General features: G+C 41.7%; 1 protein-coding gene across 2 annotated transcripts in view; it reads left to right on the plus strand.

The window, feature by feature from the left end:
- Positions 1-1751: 1751 nt before the first annotated feature.
- Positions 1752-24584, plus strand: part of LOC122640478 (oxygen-dependent coproporphyrinogen-III oxidase, chloroplastic-like) — a 29628-nt gene continuing 6795 nt past the window's right edge. Inside the window, exons 1-3 of one of the 2 annotated variants that reach the window (XM_043833688.1) lie at positions 1752-2357; positions 3825-3900; positions 6433-6527. In XM_043833688.1, the coding sequence (XP_043689623.1) occupies positions 1806-2357; positions 3825-3900; positions 6433-6527 (723 nt within the window). In that variant the 5' untranslated portion in view covers positions 1752-1805. The remainder of the gene's footprint in view (positions 2358-3824; positions 3901-6432; positions 6528-24584) is intronic. The other variant, XM_043833689.1, reaches the window with a different exon arrangement.

Here is a 24584-nt window from a genome sequence, read left to right on the forward strand (position 1 = left end):
CACCTTATCCTCTTCCGTTGAAGCCCCACATGAGTTGAGTATCTTATCTTATAGATAATCATACCGAGATCTTGGAAGTGTGAGTTGATTTTTAGGTGGTGGCCTCCAGAATTGCCTTCATAATCATTTCAATTCCCATTCGAATATCTTAGATCAAGACAAGTTCATTTGGGTAGCCACATCCAATGGAATCCTCACTGTTACTTCGGCTTACAACATTGCTATAAAATGATTTTCTCTCTTTACCGAATCTTATTGGAACAAGATTTAACATTTATCGGCAACTCCCAAGGCCCAACACCTTGTATGGAAAATCCTTCATCACTAAATCCCCCTTCCAAATCTCCTCAACAGTAGAGGATTCAACATTGATCCTTCTTGTCCTCTATGTCATCATCAACTTCAATCAGAGGATCATCTCTTCATGGATTGCCCATGGTCCTAGCATATATGCCATCAAGTGGGATTGATTTCCAACAACCGAAACAGTCCTATCTCCACCGCAATCATCAGTCTCATTAAAAACCAAAGGAACTCTTGCAGAGAAAACATTCTCAAAAGAGCTTTAAGTTGCAGCATCATATGGAATATTTGGATTGGCTATTGGGATTTTATCTTCAGACATAAGAGGTTCAATCCTAGTGAGATCATTTTAAGAGCCATTTCTGGAGCGAAATAGCAAGTAGAAGCGTTTCATTTTGAAAGAAGGAAGGTTCCAAGACTTGTAAAATGGATTCTTCCATTGACTCCATTTTTCAAGTTCAACGTGGATGGTTCCAGCCAAGGAAACCCAGGCAAAGTAGGTATCAGAGGAATCTGTAGAAGTTCCAATGCTTTTCTCTGCTACTTTTTAGAAGGCATCGGTTGGAATTATGCTTTGGTAGCAAAAGCAACATCCACCAAAAGAGCAATTTTGGTTGCGATGTCTCTCAATATTAAAAAGATCATTCATAGAAAGTGGCAATCTCCTTATCATGCAGATCCTCTATGGCAAAGCTCAATCCATCTCTTGGCGCATCACTCCCATTGTGGCCGATTGGATGTTTCTGATTTAGTTTTTTGATGAAATTTACTTCTCATATTCTTCATGAGGGTAACTCTATAGCTGACTGTCCAGCCTCCGTTGGAGGCGAATCTCAATGTATCTCTTTCTCTCATTCCCCCCCCTAGTATTAGTTTGTACTTTGATTTTGCAGAAAACATTGTTCCTTCGCTAATAAATTCTGTTTATCAAAAAAATAAAATAAATCGCGAGGACTCGGGAAACGATGTATATGACAACATTCAAAATAAAATCGTTTTTGGTGTTTTAAAAAAAAAAAGAAACAGAGATACGACAGAACTTGTATGTGGAATGTGGAATGTGGAATGTGGAATGCGGAAGTGGAACTGGTACATGTAACCAGTATATTTTTATGTATTTTTTATAACTTTTATAAATGAACCAGATTATGAAAATAATAATAATAAAAACAGAAATAACATAATTGCAAGAAACATTTGACGTTATCAGGTTAAAATCTGGCATGCCATGTCATCCATGGACATGGGGAAGAAAATCCTATATTCCCAATTTCAAAGGGATGCTTCTCCAACTGAAACTGTTTTTCTTATCTGCTTCTGGGAGTCGCTGGGCAGGTATAGTACCAAACTAGTGCCGTCGATGGAAATTTCAGCCCATAGAAACACCCTTTGAAAATTTTCGATAAGGACCCTTTTTCTTCATTTCCTCTCCTCCATCTCTGCCCAACTCTCCCCCCACTCTTTCGTTATCTAACGCGAATTATTGTTGAACATCTCCACCAATGCCGACCTCAATTATGTCTACTTCTTCCAGTATCATTCCTCATCTTTCTCCTCCTATTACCTATTGTTCTTTTTCGTCTTCTTCCACCCTTAGAGGCATCTCTCTCTCTTTCTTCCCCAGAAATCCATCTCTGAAAACACCTCTATCGATGAACAAACGAACCAACTTAAGCGTCCGATCAGCAGTAGCCATTGAGAAAGAGACTCCACAGGATGAACGCCCAGATACATTTCTCCGTGAATCCGATGGTCCATCGTCCTCCGTTAGGGCTCGCTTCGAGAAAATGATCAGAGATGCTCAAGATGATGTCTGCACGGCCATAGAGGCCGTGGATGGCGGCGGCAAGTTCAAGGAAGATGTGTGGTCGAGGGCCGGCGGTGGTGGCGGTATCAGCAGAGTTTTGCAGGACGGTGGGGTGTGGGAGAAAGCTGGTGTTAATGTGTCTGTTGTGTATGGAATGATGCCCCCTGAAGCTTATAGAGCTGCCAGGGGTGAGAATGCGGTGGAGAAGCCCGGCCCTGTACCCTTTTTCGCAGCCGGAATCAGTTCGGTATGTAGCTCCTAAACTCACTTGCGGATTAAAGTAGTTTAATAGATATTTTTTTAGTCTTATTTGTATGAGACGAGACAGATATACAATTCAAATAGTTTAGATTGAAAATTTTAGACTTTTTTTTTTTTTTGGTTTAATAATTTGAAATTATGGTTTTAATGACTAGGTGGTTGAATTGGTGACTATGTTAATGCTTTCCCTTGACTTGTGGATAAGGTTATTCTAACCTTTTTCACTTTTAATTTGATTTCTCTGGTGGTACATTTTGGATTTTCTGGGTTTGATCAGCACTTTAGGAATTCTATTGAAGCAATTGGATTGAAGGAATGGTTCAAGACTGTCTCTGTGGGCCATAAGTACAAGCCTTTTATTATCTGTTTATTCTGTTCGGATTTCTTTTCTGTGGGAAAACCTAGACCATGCCACTTTGTTGGAATATGGTATGAACTGTGTGGGAAATATTCCCAGGTGCTTGCAACAGAGCATTGAGAAATGTCCGTTCTCCACATGGCATAAAAAATAGATTGAAGATACAGGTCTTACAACACCATATATCATATGTTTGGAAGCTTATAATGAAAGAGAGCACGATGAGAATTCATTTATGAGGGGAAAGAAAAGGAGCAGAATAAGAGATTCTCCTAAAGATATGGGTCTTAAGTATCTGCATATATGTTCATTCTATTGTGCAGCTCATGTATTTCTATATTCTAAAATGAATGTTAGAGAAAGGTAGTGAATGAAGGACATTAGTTTTTTAAGATTGGCCGTTCCCACTTCATATCGACCAGTTTGGATCAGTATTGAATGAGACTGATCCAGCCTACTATTATACACAGCGGATCAACCAACACCCTAGCAAGATTTGACTTTTGCCCTCTGAATTGGTGTTTCATGGGAAATTAGGTTTGCAGTACTATTCTTAAAATCCTAGGGGAGGGATAGGAGAGTACTTGCCCTATTGATGGAAAAATATTATATATAATGGTATGAAGAGCATGCATAATAGTTGCCACACCTAAGTGATTGCCTACTGGAAATATCTCTACTAATAAATTGTTCACTCATGGATTGAAGTTGAGATTGTTTAACTTTAAATGACAATAGCCAATTTTACTTCCTATCAAATTGGAAATATCTTGCTGATTTTGACTGATTTTGTTTTTTTATTCTTCTTATGTACATGCATTTATCTGTTGCTTCTGATAATCAAGTATATCTTGTTTTTCTGACAGTGTCGTTTCCTCAGTGTAAAAGTTCAGTTGTTGCATATTCTTCCTTAGAGCTTGACTGGGCAGCCACTATATATGTTATAGCAGTGTATTCAGTTCTGAAAATAAGCACTGGTCCAGAATTTCAAAATGCATTTGCTGCAAACATTACAAAGTCTAGCTCCGTACGATGATGTATATGTCTATCTTTCAAATCTGATTTTTTTTTTGTTCGTTCTTTATTGTTTGTCAGGTTTTGCACCCTAAGAACCCTTTTGCGCCAACTTTACACTTTAACTATCGGTACTTTGAAACAGATGCTCCAAAAGGTACTCCACTTGCAAATTTTATTGCCTTTTTCATTTATCTAGTCCTTGAATATCTGTCTCTATTGTTATCTTTCTTCTATAAACATATGTTCTGTGGGTGTCCCTTCAAGTTGTCTCTTAGTTTTTGCATTTTGGAAAAGACACTTCTAACTTAGATCTGCTTATTTTCCATATTTCCATTTTACTTCTTTTGTGGATTTTGTAGCAATCCCAAGATTTTGGAATCCATATTCTGATACATCAAGTGAAATCTAGTATGCTTAGTTTCTATTTACTACGAGAGTTACAGGTGTGATCTAGTATGATTAGCTCAAAAGGTAACTGAGGGATTGATGGACTCAAAGTTCAAAAGTGTCTTTAGGTTCAGATATTGTAATACCTTTTGTTTAAAGTCCACATTCGAAAAACAATGGTGTATTCCATTTTTTTCTTATATTGGTCCAAAAAGAGGAGAGGAAAGAAAGAGGAAAAGAGTGGTAGTCACTGGGGTGGGGTTTCAAATGGTCAATTGATAATGCCATTCCTTTGATACTGCACAACCTTAATTTAAGAAATCAACCCTTGCAGTACACTCCGTCTCTGCCTGATTTCCACAGTACCAATGGAAAATTAAAGAATACCCTGGTTGAAGTGTCTGAGAACGTATGATTATAGCCAATGCCGGATTTTCTCAATACAATGAAAAAGCTAAGCTTTTCATTGCTTTACTTTTAGCAAAGTGACAGGTCATTGTGTTTTTATTGTTATTTTTCTTGAACAAACAACTACTGACCAAGGTAACCTCTGCGTGGCTTAACTTCAGGTGACTGCAGTTATTGCTATTATCACTTCTTGAGCATGAGGCTGTGTCTTTGGAATTGATTTCTTTTGATAGACATATCCATAACTTAGGAGGAGGGTAGCAGGATTTGGAAGAGAAAAGGAAAAAGAAAATCAACGAAAGTTTTTTTTTTTTTGGGGGGGGGGGGGGGGAGAGACAATGGACTTGAATGCACAGACAAACAAATACCACAACTTAAAAATTTTCTGCAGAAGGGCTCCAAATGTTGGTGTAGACACTGAAATTTTGTCAGCACCACTGGCGATGATGATAGCAGGACACGGATGGAAAGTATCGTACCCGTAACCCTTCAAAGACCCAAAAAGAAAGGCAAATAGGCCCCCAAACAGACCTAAAATGGCCCAAAAAGCCCATTTTTAGCCTAAGAGTACTGGATGATGTGAAGGGTCACCATGGCGCCGTGGAAAGGACGGACGTCACCAAAGTGACGTCATCCACGTCGCCGTGATCGGTGGGTCACCCCTTATAAATAGGAGGGTCCCCCTCCCCCATTTTCATGGAGAAAGAGGGGAGGGAGACCCTTCAAATCCGTTTTCTCAGTTGTATGGGACAGAATACCGTGGGGGTATTCTGGTCTTTTCATCTTTTTATTATGTTTTTCTTTATGTACAACCGACTCTATATTAGAGTCGGCTACTCTGGGGGCAATTCTGTCCATGTAATCTTGATTAATTCATTATAAATACCAAGCTTGGGATCAGTCATTGATCATCCAAGCATTATTCACTAATTCAGATCTGCTAACAACTTATTACTGATATTAGATTCTTTGTAAATTTGGATGACCAAAAGTGGTCCACTCTTCCCACTGTTGCATGCTACACTGGAAGAGCTTCGCTACACACTAGATAATTATCCATCCAGAATTTCCTCCTATTCTCATGGCCTACAATCTACTCTACACCCTTAATGGTGCATGTCCATGTCCTGAGCCCATAGCTGTTAGGAGGTCTCATTGTTGTCCTTTGCCCAATTCTTGCATCCGTGTTTGGCCATAGTTACCCGTTGCCACCAGTTTTCTGCTCCTTTCTATATGTCCATTTGCAGAATAAAGTAGCCAATTGCCAACCAGAAAGGCATCTGATACTGTCCCATTACTGCTCCTATTGAAGGAGAGTATAATTATTGTTGCATGTATAAATATGAAATGTTGATTAGGGATCTCTGGCAAGTCATTGAGCAAGATAGAACTTGTGGAAGAAAATTCAATTGAAGTATCCACTGGTCACCACATCCTTTCCCTTTCTAATGTGATTGGTTGTTGGGATGATTAGATGCATTTATGCAGGAATAGAATGCATTGTTCACCAAAGGTGCTGGAAGGGTACTCTAGCTAAATGAAATGAATGGTAGTATTTATAAAAAATGCTGGCAATCTCCTGAATTGCATCCACCTTAATACATCAATTAGAACCTGCTGGACTGAGTTCCTTTAAACAGTCTTGAATTTTTTCTCCTTAATAAATCAAGTTCCTTTCCACTGCTGTATGTTTCTTCTCTGGTTTTAAAATTCTTGAAATTTTTGTAGAGACCATTTTTCTCCCCCCCCCCCTTTTATTTTGACATGATTAACCTCAATAGATCTGGAAAGACTGAATGCTATCTTAAATAGTATTACTACTTCGATCTTGAACAAATGGTCATTCAGTCTTGTAGTGTTGATAATGCATCTTCAAAATATTGGAATGCAGATGCTCCTGGAGCACCTAGACAGTGGTGGTTTGGTGGAGGCACTGATTTGACTCCTGCCTATATCTTCGAGGAGGATGTCAAACACTTTCATACGGTATATACACATGATACATTGAGTGCTTTGGGGGTTTGCTACTTTTCACCCCACTATCCGATGATCTTATTGTTAAAATATTAGAATCATTTTGTTTTCTTTTATCTCCTTTTTAAGGTGGAATAAAATATAAAAATAGCTGACAGTAGTGTTGATTCTTCTCTGGATAAAACAACTTAATAGAATAGTACAATCTTCCAAGGGGAGGATGGTGGACTGCACCATCTGAAAACATCACTGTAAGGGGCTACAGGGAAAATATATTGTTCAGATGGTAATCCTAGGCCCACTACAAAGCATTAAGGGACCACCCATACCTAGACAAATCATCTGGAATCTCATTCTCCGATCTGGGATTCCATTGGAGTGAGAAGTTCAGCTTGCAAGCAAGAAATCTGATGCAACTAACAAGATGGGAGATTGATGCAGTAACGTTAGCGTGGTTGGAACCAACGTGTCCTGATTTGGAAACCCAAACTGGCCCAACCCGGGTTTTTGGTCTAACACAGGTTGGTAGGATTTATTTATTTATTTAGAGTTGTCTTATAATCTTTATTCCTTTATTTATTGTGTTTTACTTTGAGTAGATTACACAGGAGGTAGAGTTCAATTCAATTTTAGTTTTTGTCTTAGAATCGGAGTCTTTGTTTTCTTTTATTTCTTTTTCTTTATATATTTGCATGTAACCAATGATGAAGAGGAGAATTGAATGAAGGAAAGTTGGGTTTGCTTACCTGTGTGGTGTAATCATGTTCCATCTCTGTTTTCCTCTTTCCATATCAGGTACGTCCTCCTTACTCTCTCTCTCCCCCCACCCTTCCTCTTCTCTTCTTTCCCTGCTTCCCTGTTCCTTCTTCTACATCCCTGTTACTGTTTCTCTTCCCTGCTAGCGAAACTGCTGATCTGAGAAGACCGACCTAATATTTCAGGGATTAGACCTCCTTTCCAGGGCTATTCAAGCCTTAGATCCCTGCCTCAAACCAAATCCCCTGTTGTGAGACATTATCAGAACCCAGGCGTGGTTCACCTTCTACCACCAGGTTCTTGTTTCGGAAGTTCTCTTCAGTTTGCTTGTTGTCCATTGAGACTATGTTTGGAAGGATTCAATAGTGTTAAAAGTTGGAAAATTAGCCCTAAAACCGTGGCTCGACCTCTTCCGCTGGTTGTCGGGGTTGAGAGGTTGAAGACAACATCCTCTTCGACATATATTAATTGACATTAATGCCCCTCCTGTCTTTAATTTATTCCATTACTTCCCTCTCTTCTATTATATTCCAGAAATACCCCCCCTTTAAGTAATTGTTTCCAGTTATATCTTTAACTCCATTACTATTCACTTGATTGTTTCTGAATTTCAAGATAATTACAGAATTTCCCCTATATTCCTAATGTTGATATATGGGCCAGAATACCGTGGGGGTATTCTGGACATTTTTCCTTATTATTTCATTGTTTTATATATGTGGTTTAGTCCCACATCGCCTATGTACAGTTTTGATTATTTTCTATTCATTATAAATATATGGCTTGGGGTCTGCCTTAGACATCCAAGCATCGAGTTCTAAATCTGGTCCTCTTAACATGGTATCAGAGCTGGATTAGAACTCAGATTGCCATCCACGGTCTCCTTCCCTCTCTAACTCTCGATCCCCCTCCTCTTCTTTCCTCTTCTCTTATCTTCTTCCTTTTGTTCTTCTCTGTCCCATAGGGCAGCACTGATGAGGTGATGTATTGATCCAGCTGCTGCCCTCCTTTTTTATCTCATCCCATGATACGAAGATTGATCGATAAGGTGCTTGGCCTCTTTGCTGCGAATATTGAAGACTTCAGCCTTCATTGGACAGATCCATTCTATACAGCAAGGAATTTGTTCACCATATTGGAGCTCCAGACCCAGCAGATTATTATTCGAGCACCTGCATCAAGTTCCAGCCCCTCAAGGTCGATATCTCTTCACACTTTTAGGGTTTTTCAAAACCCTGATAATAGTCGACATTGGAGATCCATCTATCAATTGTTTCTGATTTTTTGGGGGGTGATTCTCCCCTGTTCAAGATTAATTCCACTGAAGTTTCAGCCTCATCCAGTCAGTTTTCAAGGCCTCAATTCATCTTATCGATTTCAGCCCTTTCAAGGTTTTTTTCAAAACCCTGAAAAAATCGATCTCAAGGTTTTCTCTGTCTGGTGTTGCTGATTTTTGGAGATATTTATTCCTTCATTATTAGAAGGCTTTCATCATTGTTGCAGCCCTTATCTTGGAGGTTTTCTTGGATTTCTCTTCACAACAGCCCTTATCTGCGATTTGGAATTCTTCACTGTCGTCATGGGTGACTCTGAGGATTCGACTGCTACTTCTGTGGGTGATGGAAACAACAAACTAGATTACCTTACTTTTTCCCCTAATCCAATCAAGTTGGATGGTACAAATTACCTGCTTTGGTCTAGGTCTGTCTCCTTTGCCATTGCTGGCCGTGGCCTTACTGGTCATATTATGGGAACCACTGCTATGCCTACTGAGGTTGGAGCTGCTCGGGACAAATGGCTTGCCAACAATGGAGTTCTTATGTCCTACTTGATTAGTTCTATGACTACAGAGCTGCAGAACAATTTTCTTCTCCTTGACACAGCTTCGGAAATTTGGGCTGCTTACAAGGAGAATTATGGACAGCTGGGCAATGATGCCCAGGTATATGAAATCAGGAAGAAGGTCGTTCACACTACTCAGGGAGAGATGACAGTCTCCAAGTAGTATGCTACCTTGCGCAGCCTTTGGCAGCAACTGGACCATTTTTCTGACTTTCACCCGAGTACAGCTGCTGATATTGCCTCCTACAAAAAGCATGTGGATAAGATTAGGGTCTACGATTTTCTGGCTGGCTTAAATGTGGAGTATGATCAGATTCGTGTTCAAGTGTTGGGCCATAAGCCTTTTCCCACACTTGAACAATCTTATGCCTTGGTGTCCTCTGAAGAGAACCGTCGGGCTGCCATGTTGCATCCTCCCATTGCACGGTGATCAGCTCTCAAGGCTGCTGCCCTGCTATTCCTGCACCTAATAGCACTTGTTGAAATAGGCTGCTTACTGCTTACCCGATTGGGGTAAGCAGTCCTAGTTCCACTAGGATTGGTCCTACCTGTCCTAGCTTACTAGGATTAGTCCTAGTCGAGTTAGGGTGGTTAGTTCCACTTTATTTATGTTTCTTTTTCTTTATTTTTTATTTCCTTTTATTGTTTTTCCCCAGCCGAGTCCTAGTTTGGGATTCCTAGTTGTATTAGGAATTCCTAGTAGGACTAGGACTGAGTTAAGTTTCTATTTTCAGTTGTAATTCTGTTCTCTATATAAACAGGCCTGAATGATCGAATTAATCATTCAAGCATTCTCTACATCTCTCTTTTAACATGGTATCGAGCTAGTCTCTCGGATCTAGCCTGGTTCCTAGCCCCCACCCTCCTTCCATTATCACTCGATCTCCATCTTCCCCCCCACTCAACTCTCTTCACTTTTTCTGGTTTTTCTCCACTTAGGGCAGATCTAATGAGGTGATTTGTAGATGCTGCCCTAATTTTTCACCTCAACAATTGATGATTTAAGAAGTTCTTTGATCGATAGCTGCTGCCCACACTTCTGCAAAATTTTTTGGAGTTCTCCCTTATTGAAGATCAGATTCTCTTACAATTACAGGCTGGTTTTCTTGGGATCCAACACTGCAGGTTTTTCTGGACAGCTGCTGCCTCTGTTTCTCTTCCTACCATTGAGGCATATATCCATATCACTCTCCAGGTTTTTTTTGAACAAATATTCAAGACCTGCTGCTTCTCGATCTGGTTTATTTATCCTCTCTGCGTGGGCAGTTTGTTGCACAGATCTGCATCAACTTTGAAGACAGATTCTGCAATTTTTTTTTACGACTTGAAAACCCCTGAATCTCAATCGACTTCTCTTCTAGGGTTTCCTCAAAACCCTAACTATCGATTTTTGTTTAGGGCTGGTTATTGTTGCTACAGAAGGGACTCATCTTTCAGTTTTTATACTGTTTTGTCTGCAATATGGGGGGCTCAGATGTAACCACGGCCAACTCTGGAGTTGATTCTCAGCCGCGGACAGAATTTCTCCCTTATGCTGCAGCTATTAAACTTGAGGGATCAAATTACCTCATCTGGGCCAGATCTATCTCCTTGACTATGGCTGGTAGGGGACTCACTGGCCATCTTACTGGCACCACCACACAACCTATTGAAGAAGGTGCTGCCCGTACTAAATGGGCTGCCAATGATGTTATGGTGATGTCCTTTATTACGAATTCTATGACCACTGACCTCTCCAGTCAATATCTACTCCTTGACATTGATACTCAGATCTGGACTGCTGTCAAGGGAACTTATGGCCGTTCAGGTAATGATGCTCAGGTGTATGACATCAGGAAGACACTCCAACATACCACTCAGCAGGAGCTGTCTGTCACTAAATACTATGCTGCCCTCAAGTGTTTATGGCAGCAATTGGATCACTATGCTAGGTTTTCACCTACTACTACTACTACTGACATCACTGCCTATCATTCCTATGTTGATAAGTTTCGGGTCTATGATTTCCTGGCTGGCCTCAATGATGATTATGATCCTATCCGGGTACACGTCCTTGGTCGGATTCCTTTCCCCACTTTAGAGGAAACTTTTTCTTATGTTCACAGTGAAGAGACAAGAAGGGCGGCATGATGATTACTCCCAAAGTTGAGCGATCAGCACATCGATCGTTGCCTCCACTCCGTTACTTCTTTTGATGTTGTTGGTGCTACCACTACTAAAGAGCTCCGTGAAATGTGAGCATTGTCACAAACCATATCACATGAAGGCTCGGTGTTGGAAATTACATGGCAAGCCTGCTGATTTTGAGGCCAGACGGGGACGTGCTAAGTCTAAAAGCAAATCCAATCACACCGAAAGTGTAGCCCCAACTCCTATCACGACATCGGTTTTTCTCGGAAGAACTCCTGTGCTCTCCGTCGTATGTTGAACACATCCGTCGCCTCTACTACGTCTGCCGCCAATTTAGGTTCCTTCTTTGCCCGCATGTATTTCTTTTCTTGGTCATTGTGCATCGGTAGTATCCACTCCATGGATCATAGACTCTCGGTGTTCACGATCACACGACAGTTCTTCTAGCCTTTTGATACATATTCTCCCGCTTCGTAAGGATAAAGTCAAAATTGCTGATGGGTCCCTCTCCTCCATCTCGGGAAAGGATCCATTGGTTATTCTCCTTCCCTTACCCCGCCATCTCGTGTTGCATATTCCCAAATTTACAACTAACCTTCTTTCCATTAGCAGATCACTAAATCCCTAAATTGTAAAGTGACTTTTTTCCAACTCACTTGTTTTTCAGAGCTGGACTCGGGAAGACGATTGGATCGGGTAAAGTGCATGGCGGATTGTACCGCTTGATGGAGATCCTACACCTACTCGTCTTTACCTTCGGCATCTTTTCTCTTCGAAATACATAAATGGCACTCTAGACTAGGCCATCCCCCATTAGGAACTTTATCAAATTTATTTCCAGCATTAGTTAAGGATTGTAATAAGGAAGACTTTTTTGTGAACCTTGTGTCTTGGCTAAGCAGTATACACGTTCAACTTATCCTATTTCTAATAAGAGATCCTCTTCCTTATTTCATATGCTTTCATATTGATGTATGGGGCCTAGTAGGAAAGCTTCCCTGATGGCCATCGGTGGTATGTCACTTTCATTGATCGCTATTCTAGGTTCACTGGGTATACCTTATGCACACAAAAATGAAGTTTTTCTTGCTTTCAAGCACTTTCATCAATTAATTAAGACCAAATTTACGCCACTCTTAAAATTTTAAGGAGTGACAATGGGAAAGAGTATACTAAGGTCGGGCCCAAAATACTTCTTGCCCATGGAATCCTCCATCGGACCACTGTGTTGACACTCCAGCCCAAAATGGTGTGGCCGAGAGGAAAAATCGCCACCTCTTGGAGGTGGCTAGAGCTCTTATGTTTGCTCGCAATGTCCCTTCCCTTTATTGGGGAGATGTGTTTCTTCGCAGCCTATTTAATTAATAGGCTGCCCAGTCGGGTTCTTCTTTCCAAGGCCCCTATTGAGCTATTACTTGGCTCTTCTTCCTTCATAGTCCCACCTAAGGTGTTTGGCTGCGTTTGTTATGCTAGGGATACAAGGTCCCCTGGTAAACTTGACCCACGTAGTCTCCGCTGCATTTTCTTGGGTTACTCGCTACCCGAAGGTACAGGTGTTATTACCCTCCTTCCCGCCGGACTTTTGTTAGCATGGATGTTTTTTTTCATGAACATGTTTCATATTATGTGTCCCCACCTCTTGGGGGAGAGTGTTAGTAAAGATGTGCCGACTATTGACTCTCCACCTCCACTTCATCTGTTTACCACGAGTCCGAACCGATTCGGCCCTGTCTGCAAGATTTCCCCGACTCGGGGGAGAGGTTCCTATACAGGGGGAGACTATCTCTATTCAAGAGGAGCAACTTACCCCGGTCCAGACTCCTATCCAGAGGACTATTAGTGAATTTCAGAGGAGGATTGATGACCGTACTGTGAAGACCTATGGAAGGAAACATAAGCAGGTTCAATCAACTGTTGCTCCAGTACCTATCCAATTGCCAAACCCGGATCTAGAACCTGCCTCTCCACCTGGTAATATTCCTTCTCCTGAATTACCTATTGCTCTTCGCAAAGGTGTTAGGACTTGCACGCAGCATCCCATTATCTCATGTTGTTTCTTATAACTCACTTTCCCCATCCTTTCATGCTTTTGTTTCCTCTCTTTCTTCTCGTTCGTATTCCTAACCATCGTGGGAAGCTCTATCAGACGGAAAGTGGAAGGCAAACTATGATGGAAGAAATGGAGGCCTTCAAGAAAAATAACACATGGGAGCTTGTGGTTCTTCCACATGGGAAGAAACCGTTGGATGCAAATGGGTGTTTGTGGTGAAACAGGAAGGTCGATGGCACTTGTGGATAGGTATAAGGCACGGCTCGTGGCCAAGGGGTTTACTCGGACATACGGCATTGATTACCGGAAACTTTTACACCGTTGCAAAGTTGAATACTGTTCATGTGTTATTATCTTGTGCGCACCAACTCGATGGGATTTGGCAGCACTAGATGTAAAAATGCCTTCCTAAATGGAGCACTGGATGAGGAGGTGTATATGGACGCCCCACCAGGGTTCTCTTGTGACGTAAACCAAGGAAAAGTGTGTAAACAAGCGTGCACTTTATGGGCTGAAGCATCACCTCGAGCATGGTTTGGCGGTTCCACAAAGCTATGATTTCGTGGGCTATAAGCGAGTAATGCTGATCACACACTCTTTATAAAGAGGACTAGTGAAAAACTCATTGTTCTTATAGTCTATGTCGATGATATAGTAGTTACTGGTAATGATGGTGATGAGATCAAACGACTGAAGACCTTCCTTGGATAAGAATTTGAGATTAAAGATCTAGGGAAAAGTACGATACTTTCTTGGGATTGAAGTGGCCAGATCTTCTAAAGGCATTTTTCTCTCCTAGAGGAAGTATGTCCTAGACTTATTAGCTGAAACCGGGTTGCTAGGCTGCCATCCTTCAGATACTCCTATGGACCCTACTGTTCGACTCAAGGAGAAAGAAGGGGAGCCTGTTGATAAAGGTCGGTACCAAAGACTTGTAGGGAAGTTGATTTATCTCTCACACACTCGTCCTGACATTGCTGTCGCCGTGAGTACTGTAAGCCAGTTTATGCATGATCTCTATTCTTCTCATATGGAGGTTGTTCTTCGTATCTTACACTATTTGAAGTCAGCTCTTGGAAAAGGAATTCTTTTGTCTACGCATGGTCATCTACGGATAGAAGCATACACTGATTCTAATTGGGCTGGTTCTGCAGATCGCAAGTCTATTTCTGGGTATTGCTCCTTTGTAGGTGGAAATCTTGTCACGTGGCGTAGCAAGAAGCAAAATGTTGTTGCCCGTTCTAGTGCCGAAGCTGAGTTTCAAGCTATGGCACAGGGTATTTGTGAGTTACTCTGGCTTAAAGGGTTGTTACAAGATCTTGGTGTTCCTATTCGTCTTCCTATGATGTTGTACTGTGACAACAAGGCTGCAATCAGCATAGCACACAATCCTGCACAGCATGATCGTACCAAGCATGTTGAGGTGGATAGGCATTTCATCAAAGAGAAGTTAGAAGATGGGCTGATTTGTATTCCTTTTGTGACATCTGCAGATCAACTTGCCGATATCTTCACCAAGGGATTGTCCTGGAAAATTGTTTCATCCCAATTTAGTCAAGTTGGGCATGATCGACATCTTTGCTCCAACTTGAGGGGAGTGTTGAAATAGGCTGCTTCGCTTACCCTGGCCGGTAAGCAGTCCTAGTTCCACTAGGATTGGTCCTACCTGTCCTAGCTTACTAGGATTAGTCCTAGTTGAGTTAGGGTGGTTAGTTCTACTTTATTTATGTTTCTTTTTCTTTATTTTTTATTTCCTTTTATTGTTTTTCCCCAGCTGAGTCCTAGTTTGGGATTCCTAATTGTATTAGGAATTCCTAGTAGGACTAGGACTGAGTTAAGTTTCTATTTTCAGTTGTAATTCTGTTCTCTATATAAACAGGGCCTGAATGATCGAATTAATCATTTAAGCATTCTCTACATCTCTTTTTTAACAGCACTGCTTCTCTTGGTGATTCTACCACAAGGACTGTTGTTTGTGAGCACTGTCATAAACCCTATCACACCAAGGAGAAGTGCTGGAAACTTCATGGGAAACCAGCTGACTTTGAAGCAAAACGGGCTGCCAAGACAAAGACAAAGCAAAAGACCAAGGCCCATCAGTCTGAAAGTATTACTATAGCCCCCGCTATTGACACCTGGTCTATCCCAGGATGATCTACATGCACTCCTACGTATGCTCGTGTCTTCCGTCGTCGCCTCTACTACATCAGCTCGTGCGCTTCTTCGCTTCCTTCAGGTTCACACTTTGCCCGGTCGTGTATTGCATGTGGGGGTCATTGTGCTTCTGTAGCTTCCCATCCTTGGATCATCGATTCTGGAGCTACAGATCATATGACCGGTTCTTCTAGCTTGTTTCATAGATATTCCCCCACTTCTGGGAAGGACAAGGTCAAGGTGGCTGATGGTTCCCTTTCTGCCATTTCTGGAAAAGGAGTCATCAACTGCACTTCTTCTCTTCCCTTGTCCTCTATTTTACACATTCCTAGCTTTACTACTAACCTTCTTTCTATTAGTAGTATTACTCGTGATCTTAATTGCAAAGTCACTTTTTTTCCCTCTCATTGTATGTTTCAGGATCTGGAATCTGAGAAGATGATTGGATTGGGTAAATTGCACGGTGGGCTATACCTGCTTGATGATGGTCGCTTCTCTCCACCACCATTGCCTTCTCCGCTACACCAGAACTCCATGGTCTCTTCTGAACTCTACCAGTTGCACTCTAGGTTAGGTCACCCCCCTTTAGGAATTTTAGCTCATTTATTTCCTAGCTTGGTCACCCTTCGTACTAAAAATGACTTTTTTTGTGAGGCTTGTGTTCTGGCCAAACAAACACGTTCAACTTATCCAATTTCTAATAAAAGGAGTTCTTGTTTTAATTTGGTACATTCCGATGTTTGGGGCCCTAGTCGTAAACCGTCTATTTTTGGCCATCGTTGGTTTGTCTCTTTCACAGATTGTCATTCTAGGAATACATGGGTGTATCTTTTACACACAAAAAATCAAGTATTTTCATGTTTTCAGCATTTTCATAAGATGATTCAAACTCAGTTCCAGGCCACTCTCAAAGTATTGCGAAGTGATAATGGAACGGAGTATACAGAATCTCAATTTAAAAAATATCTTGCTGACCATGGCATACTTCATCAAACTAGTTGTGTTGATACCCCTGCTCAAAATGGTGTGGCGGAATGTAAGAATCGCCACTTGTTAGAGATGGCCAGGGCTTTGATGTTTGCGAGGAATGTCTCATCTCAATATTGGGGGGATGCGGTACTCACTGCAGCCTATCTCATCAATCGGCTGCCTTCTCGAGTTCTTAACTCTCGTAGCCCCTCTGATATTTTGTTGGGAAATTCCTCCTTTATTGTGCCCCCCAAGGTGTTTGGTTGTGTGTGTTATGCTAGGGATACTAGATCTCTTGGCAAACTTGAACCTAGGGGCCTTTGCTGTATTTTTTTGGGTTATTCTCCGACCCAGAAAGGTTACAAGTGTTACCATCCCCCTTCCCGTCGTACCATGGTTAGCATGGATGTTATTTTCCATGAGTCCCTTTCTTACTATTCTTCGCCACCTCTTCAGGGGGAGAGTTTTAGTGAAGATGTGCCTTTTGAGATTCCTCTACCAGAGGTTCCTCAGGCAGCTGTCCAGCCTACTTTGGATACTTTACCACCACCTACGGCTGCTGTCCAGCCTCCTTTACCACTACCCACGGCTGCTGCCCAGCCTACTTTGGATACCCTACTTCCTTTGGCTGTTCCTCCCTCACCTAATGGGAATCCTGTACACATAGTACTATATCTCGCGATATATCGGTATCTCGGGCCTACCGAGATATCCGAAATATCCGAGATATCGCGAAATATGACCGAAATATTGCATTTTTTCTGCAATATTTCGGGGGTCCATCTCGGAGGGTATTTGGCCATATCTAGGCCTGAAACTTCATGGACAGCCTTATTTAAGCTTAATAAACACATTTAAACCATAAAATTGTAAAAATGTGAATTCAAATTGGTGTTTTGGGCTTGCACCCTTGATTGACATACAGTCGCCGACCCTAATGTATAAATAGTTAAATACACATAGATTAGGCAGTTAATATTTAATAATAGTATTTAACTTCATCACATATCAAGTTAAAGCCAATACACATTGATGAGTGCCATGATTCTCATAAACTCCATAATATTCAATAACTCGCTTAAAGCCTTAAAGGCAATACACTAAGTGTCAAAGTTAGTAAGTCACAAGACTCGCAACTCGCAAGTCACAACTCACAAGTTCATAGATCAATGAAATCACAACTTAAGTTACAAATTACAAGTGCTAAACTGCTAATAGTAGTTGCTGTGCCTCCTTGGATCAATCCCACTCATGCCTCGCTAGAGTCGACGTCCATTGCTCTCTGTTTGAAGGACATATGTGGACCACGGTATAGAATCGGAGAAGAAACGAGTGTAGTCATCCACAAGTGTCACGTAAATGGAATCATCAACATACTGTAGGTAACCTATCCTAGGATATAAACTAGGGTTACCAATCGATCCAGTCCGTGAAGAAGATGATCTACTGTGATATGATGTTGGCGCCGGCGCAAGAGGCGATGGCATTGGCTGCATGTATGGCTGGTGAGGTTGGTAGTTAGGCCCGCTAGGGTATGCAAAGATGTTATCTACAAAAGATGATCCAGTATGTCCCTGGGACTCGGACGCGTAGTCATAGTCCCCTACCCCACTAAACTCGCCCATATGATGATGATCCATATCCATATCCACCGTAAGGTTGTGATGCACCATAATCCGATGCCAATGGAGTGGTATGTGTGAAAATTAAAATAATTATTTAAGAGCAGAAAAATAAATCCGACACCGTGAAGCCGTATATCGGCCATTGGTGTCTAACATATATTTAATTCATTACCATCTAAGTCATATTACCCCTAATTATTTCCTATTTTAATAGTAGGAAAATGAATTTTTAAAACCAGAAAATTACAAAAAAAAAAACATATGGAAAAAAAATTTCGACACCGTGAGGCTATAGATCGGCCTCCGGTGTCTAACATATATTAATATCATCACCATCCAACAAAATTTGTACATAGTCTTTTCAAAAAAATAGTTTTAGAGGAATAGAATTTACCTTAAATAGTGGAAAAAAGCTTGGATGATGAGCTTAGATGACCCTCCGATGAGTTTACCAGCGAAAATCCGACAACAATGTGCTTGAACAATGGTTAGAGTGTTGGATGAGAGCTTGGAAGAGTGGAAAAATAGGCAAAAGACTGAAATTCCTTAGCAAATGCAGCTCTCGATCGAAATATGGACCGAAATCTGCGAAATATTGTATTAAAGCCCCCCTTCACGTGACACTTTAAGCCAAAATACCATATTTCGTCGATATCTCACGAGATATCGACGAAATATGGTATTTTTTCATTTCGACTTGATTTCGCATCTCGGTAAGCTCGAGATATACGAAATTAAGCGATATTTCGCCGCGGCGAAATATCGCGAGATTTTGAACCATGCCTGTACAGGGGGAGACCATAGAAAATAGTGTTTTTAATGCTCCTATACAGGGGGAGCTGACTCCAGTCCAGAGAACCATTGGTGAATTTCAGAAGAGAATTGACAACTCCAACATCATCACCTATACGAGGGGCAGATCTAACAGAGGGCAGCTGCAACCCACTGTAGCACCAGTACCCATCCAATTGCCGGCTACAGACCCGGATCCTTCATCTCCTAGTAATCTCTCTCCTTCCGACCTACCTATTGCTCATCGCAAAGGTATTAGGACTTGCACCTTACATCCCATATTAGGACTTTGTTTCGTATAGTTCTCTTTCTCCTTCTTTCCGTGCTTTTGTATCCTCTTTTTCTTCTGTCTCTATTCCTAAAACTTGGCAGGAAGCATATACAGATGGAAAGTGGAAGGCTGCAATGTTGGAAGAAATGAGAGCACTACACAAAAATAACACATGGGATCTTGTGACTCTTCCTCCAGGGAAAAAACCAGTGGGATGTAAATGGGTCTTCGTGGTCAAACAGAAGGCTGATGGTTTAGTGGATCGGTATAAGGCACGTCTGGTTGCAAAGGGGTTCACTCAGACTTATGGAGTTGACTATCAGGAGACCTTTGCACCAGTGGTAAAGCTCAACACTGTCAGGGTGCTGCTATCTTGTGCTGCAAATCTTGGGTGGGATCTTCAGCAGCTAGATGTGAAGAATGCCTTCCTCTATGGGGAGCTTGAGGAGGAGGTATATATGGACATTCCACCAGGCTTCTCTGATGACAGGACTAGGGCAGAGTTTGCAAGTTGAAACGTACTCTCTATGGGTTGAAGCAGTTACCTAGGGCTTGGTTCGGCAGGTTTCATAAGGCTATGATTACAGCAGGTTATAAGCAAAGCAATGCTGATCACACCTTGTTCATCAGACGAGTTGGTGATAAGGTTACTCTTCTCATAGTCTATGTGGATGATATCGTGGTGACTGGTAATGATGATGCTGCTATCAGGGATTTAAAGCTTCTCCTTGGCCGTGAGTTTGAGGTCAAAGATCTAGGTTCTCTAAAATATTTTCTAGGGATAGAAGTTGCTCGCTCTTCAAAGGGCATCTTTCTTTCGCAAAGAAAATATATCCTTGATCTATTGACTGAGACAGGGCTGCTAGGTTGTCATCTTTCAGATACTCCTATGGAAGCTACTGCAAAACTTAGGGAGAAAGAGGGTGAACCTGTTGACAAAGGTGGTTATCAACGGTTAGTGGGCAAACTGATCTACCTTTCCCACACCAGACCTGACATAGCGGTTGCTGTAAGTATGGTGAGCCAATTCATGCATGATCCCTATTCCTCTCATATGGATGCTGTCCGTCGTATTTTGAGGAATTTGAAGTCTGCTCCAGGAAAGGGAATTCTCTTATCTCCCAATGGTCACCTCAAGATTGAAGCTTATACTGATGCCGACTGGGCTGGTTCTTCTGACAGAAAGTCCATCTCTGGCTATTGCTCCTTTGTGGGTGGGAACCTTGTTACATGGCGCAACAAAAAGCAGAATGTTGTGGCAAGGTCCAGTGCTGAAGCCGAGTTTCGTGCAATGGCCCAAGGCATTTGTGAACTTCTTTGGCTGAGAGGATTATTGCAGGATATTGGTGTTGCTGTCCATCTTCTGATGATGCTTTATTGTGACAATAAAGTGGCTATTAGCATTGCTCATAACCCTGTTCAGCATGATCGCACTAAACATGTGGAGGTTGACAGACATTTCATCAAGGAAAAGCTTGAAGCTGACCTCATTTGTGTTCCCTTTGTCAAGACTACCGATCAACTGGCTGATGTATTCACTAAAGGGCTGACTTGCAAGCTGTTTCATCCTATACTAGTCAAGTTGGGCATGCATGATATATATGCTCCAACTTGAGGGGGAGTGTTGATATATGGGCCAGAATACCGTGGGGGTATTCTGGACATTTTTCCTTATTATTTCATTGTTTTATGTATGTGGTTTAGTCCCACGTCGCCTATGTACAGTTTTGATTATTTTCTATTCATTATAAATATATGGCTTGGGGTCTGCCTTAGACATCCAAGCATCGAGTTCTAAATCTGGTCCTCTTAACACTTAATTTGGGCTTTCTATTAGTTTTGTGGGCCCTTAGCAACCCATAATCGGACCTGTTACATTAGCAAAATCACCTTCCTCTATCAAATTCTCGTCTCCTCTACTCAAATGCATATCCCAAACCAAATTCTGAAGAAGTCAACTCAGTTATGGATGAGTCCCTTTCCGGACCCTATCTCTCATTGTTGTCCCATCCTTGATCTAATGGAACCTCCAATATCTGGTGGACTTGTGTGTGTGTGATGATGTCTAATGAGATCGATGCTCTCCCTATCCCAATTTAAAGAAATTAAAGAATCACAGCTTCTACCATTTGTGCATTTTTGTCATTGTATTGCTTTCTATTTATAAAATCTGAGCAGACATCTTGATTCTTGAAATAGCATTGCATTTCTTTCCTCCCATAATCTCCATTGGGTAGCTAAAGAACATCCATCCACAAGAATATGCAACTTTGCATCAATTCAGGAATATCCTTAGGGAAACTCCATGTCAAATAAAATACCGCCGGGAAATGGTGCTAGATTGACTTTGCTCAAGTTCAATTCAGAAATAGCTGGTCTATTGACTACTCATCCTGCTTATATAAGTCAAACATGATGTAGAATGTGCTGCCCTGTATGTCTCCTCTGGTACATGCCACAAATGAGTACCTTTGTCAGGCAATTTCCCCACGCAATGCCTTACATTTTGGTGGTTTTTGGATCTCTACGGCACCATGTAAGGAAAGGTCGTGTAAAATTATCTGAAACTTCTACAATTGCATCACCCAAAGCAGAAAATATTGTTTTTTTAGTTAGTACCCAAGTTCTTGTTCCAATTAGGAACGGTAGGTCTCTCGCTTTGGTTGTAACTGTTCTTTCTCTTGGAGGAGGTTGACTAACTCTTTGGCTGATGATTAGCTGATTACTCATTTGGGGGGGGGGTGAATGTTCTGCTTGCCCTGATCATCCAGTCACAATAACATCATGAAAACATCAATCAACTTATGACAGATTCTAATTTGGATTCTCCATAGTCTCTCCTAAAGAGAGCTGATGTAGGACAGTCATTGGTTTTGAAATTTTTAAGGTTGAACTACAAGGAAATATGGTGAGAAAAGGTTAGGAGTTTGAAGAAATAGAAGAAAAATAGGGAAAGAATAAGGATACAAGAAACTGTTATCGGACTGAACGGTACCCATGAATAGTAACTTTGAGAAAGAAGAAGAGATAATGAAGATAAATAAACACGTGAGACATGTAAATTTAAATAAAGAAGAAGAAGAAAGAAGAAGAGAGAAGAAGAGAAGAAGAGAGAGAGAAGGAAGAAGAGAAACTGCACAATTGGGGTTGCAGCCGTAACACTAACTGCCCCCAAAACATAATATTAATAGGTTAAAACCAAAAAATACACAAAGACAAAACTACCCCCAAATATAGAGAAATCATGAATAGGCTAGCGTCAGCCTATTCACGATTCCCCTTTACTCCCCCTTACTCCTTACACTCCCCCTCAAGCTGGGATCTATGCTCCAGCTTGGTACAAATGTAATTCACTCTCATACTTCCCAAAGACTTGGTGAACAAGTCAGCAAGCTGCTCCCTAGTGCGAATATGGCGAGGGGAAATAATCCCTTGCTGCAGTTTCTCACGAACAAAATGACAATCGACCTCAATGTGTTTCGTTCTCTCATGAAACACTGGATTCTTAGAAATATGAATGGCAGCCTGACTGTTACACCACAACAGCATAGGAGAATCATCACCAAATCCAAGTTCAGTCATCAACTGTTTAATCCACATTAGTTCACAAGTGCCATGAGCCATGGCCCGATACTCCGACTCTGCACTAGACCGAGCTACTACAGTCTGTTTCTTGCTCTTCCATGAAACTAGGTTCCCTCCAACAAAGACACAGTAGCCAGAAGTAGACTTTCGATCAATAGGAGATCCTGCCCAATCCGCATCAGTAAACCCTTCAATCCTTCTATGACCATGATTAGAATACAAGAGACCACGCCTTGGATCCTTCTTAACATATCACAACACCCTTATAACTGCCTCCCAATGAGCTGTCCTAGGGGAGGACATAAATTGGCTCAGCACATTGACAGAGAAAGAGATGTCAGGTCTAGTCACAGTCAAATAGTTGAGTTTCCCTACAAGCCTTCGATAATTTTCTGGATCATCCAGAACATCCCCATCCTCTTCCATGAGTTTCACATTTGGATCCATCGGAGTATCCAAAGGCCTAGATCCCAGTAACCCTGTCTCTGAGAGTAAATCAAGCACATATTTTCGCTGTGAGAGCGAAATCCCTTTCCTTGATTGAGCTACCTCAATACCCAAGAAGTACTTCAGTCGTCCCAGGTCCTTAGTCTGGAATTGCTGTCCCAAATATGTCTTCAAGCTCTCAATACCTGAAGAGTCATCCCCTGTAATAACAATATCATCTACATAAACCACCAAAAATATCTTCCCTGCATCTGACTGCCTGAAAAACACTAAGTGATCACTCTCAAACCGAGTCAAACCAAACTCCAGCACAACATCTGTAAAGTGGCCAAACCAAGCTCGCGGTGACTGTTTCAGCCCATACAAAGATTTCCTCAGCTTACACACCTTACCAGACTCCCCCTGAGCAACAAAACCAGGAGGTTGCTCCATATACACCTCCTCAAGGAGGTCCCCATGCAAGAACGCATTCTTGACATCTAGCTGAAATAACGGCCAGTGATGTATAGCAGCCAAAGAAATCAAAATGCGGACAGAAGTAAGCTTTGCAACTGGAGAGAAAGTATCCAAATAGTCCACACCATATACTTGGGCATAGCCCTTAGCAACAAGACGGGCCTTCAACTGAGCCACAGACCCATCTGGATTAACCTTCACCACAAATATCCAGCGACAACCAATAGTAGACTTACCAGATGGTAAAGAAACAAGATCCCATGTTTGATTGTCCTTCAGAGCGAATAACTCCTCAGTCATGGCAGCCCTCCACCCAGGGTGAGCCAAGGCCTCTACCACCGACTTAGGAATAGGATAATTGTCAATAGTAGACAAACAAGCAACACAAGAAGAGGACAAACGAGCATAGGACACAAAACGATCAATAGGGTGTTGGGTACAACTACGTACCCCCTTACGGGTAGCAATAGGAACATCAAGATCAGAAATAGGAGGTACAGTAATAGAGGAGGAAATACCTGAAGTGGGATCTGAAGGCGAGGATAACGTGGTAGATGGTGCTGCCTGGGTACTGTATCTCTCCATAGGTGTAATGCGATGTGTCGGTGCATCAGGCGGGCGACGACGAAAAACAGCCAGTGGTTTTGTCGGAGGTGGCACCGAAGGCACATGGGAACAAGTATCGACAACATAAAGAGGGAGATCATCGTCCATCTCTGAAGTAGGCAGCGAGGATGCAACAAATGGAGTAGATTCAAAGAAGGAGACATCTGCGGTAACAAAGTACTTTTGCAAATCAAAAGAATAACACCGGTAACCCTTTTGGGTTTTAGAATTCCCCACGAAAAGACATTTAAGAGCTCTAGGATCCAACTTAGAGTGACTAGGACGATGATCCCGAATAAAACAAACACACCCAAAAACACGTGGTGGTAAGACAAACAATGGATGGGAAGGGAACAACAAAGAATATGGAATGCCACCACCCAAAA

Source organism: Telopea speciosissima, chromosome 9 (assembly GCF_018873765.1).
Source record: "Telopea speciosissima isolate NSW1024214 ecotype Mountain lineage chromosome 9, Tspe_v1, whole genome shotgun sequence".
NCBI lineage: Eukaryota > Viridiplantae > Streptophyta > Magnoliopsida > Proteales > Proteaceae > Telopea > Telopea speciosissima.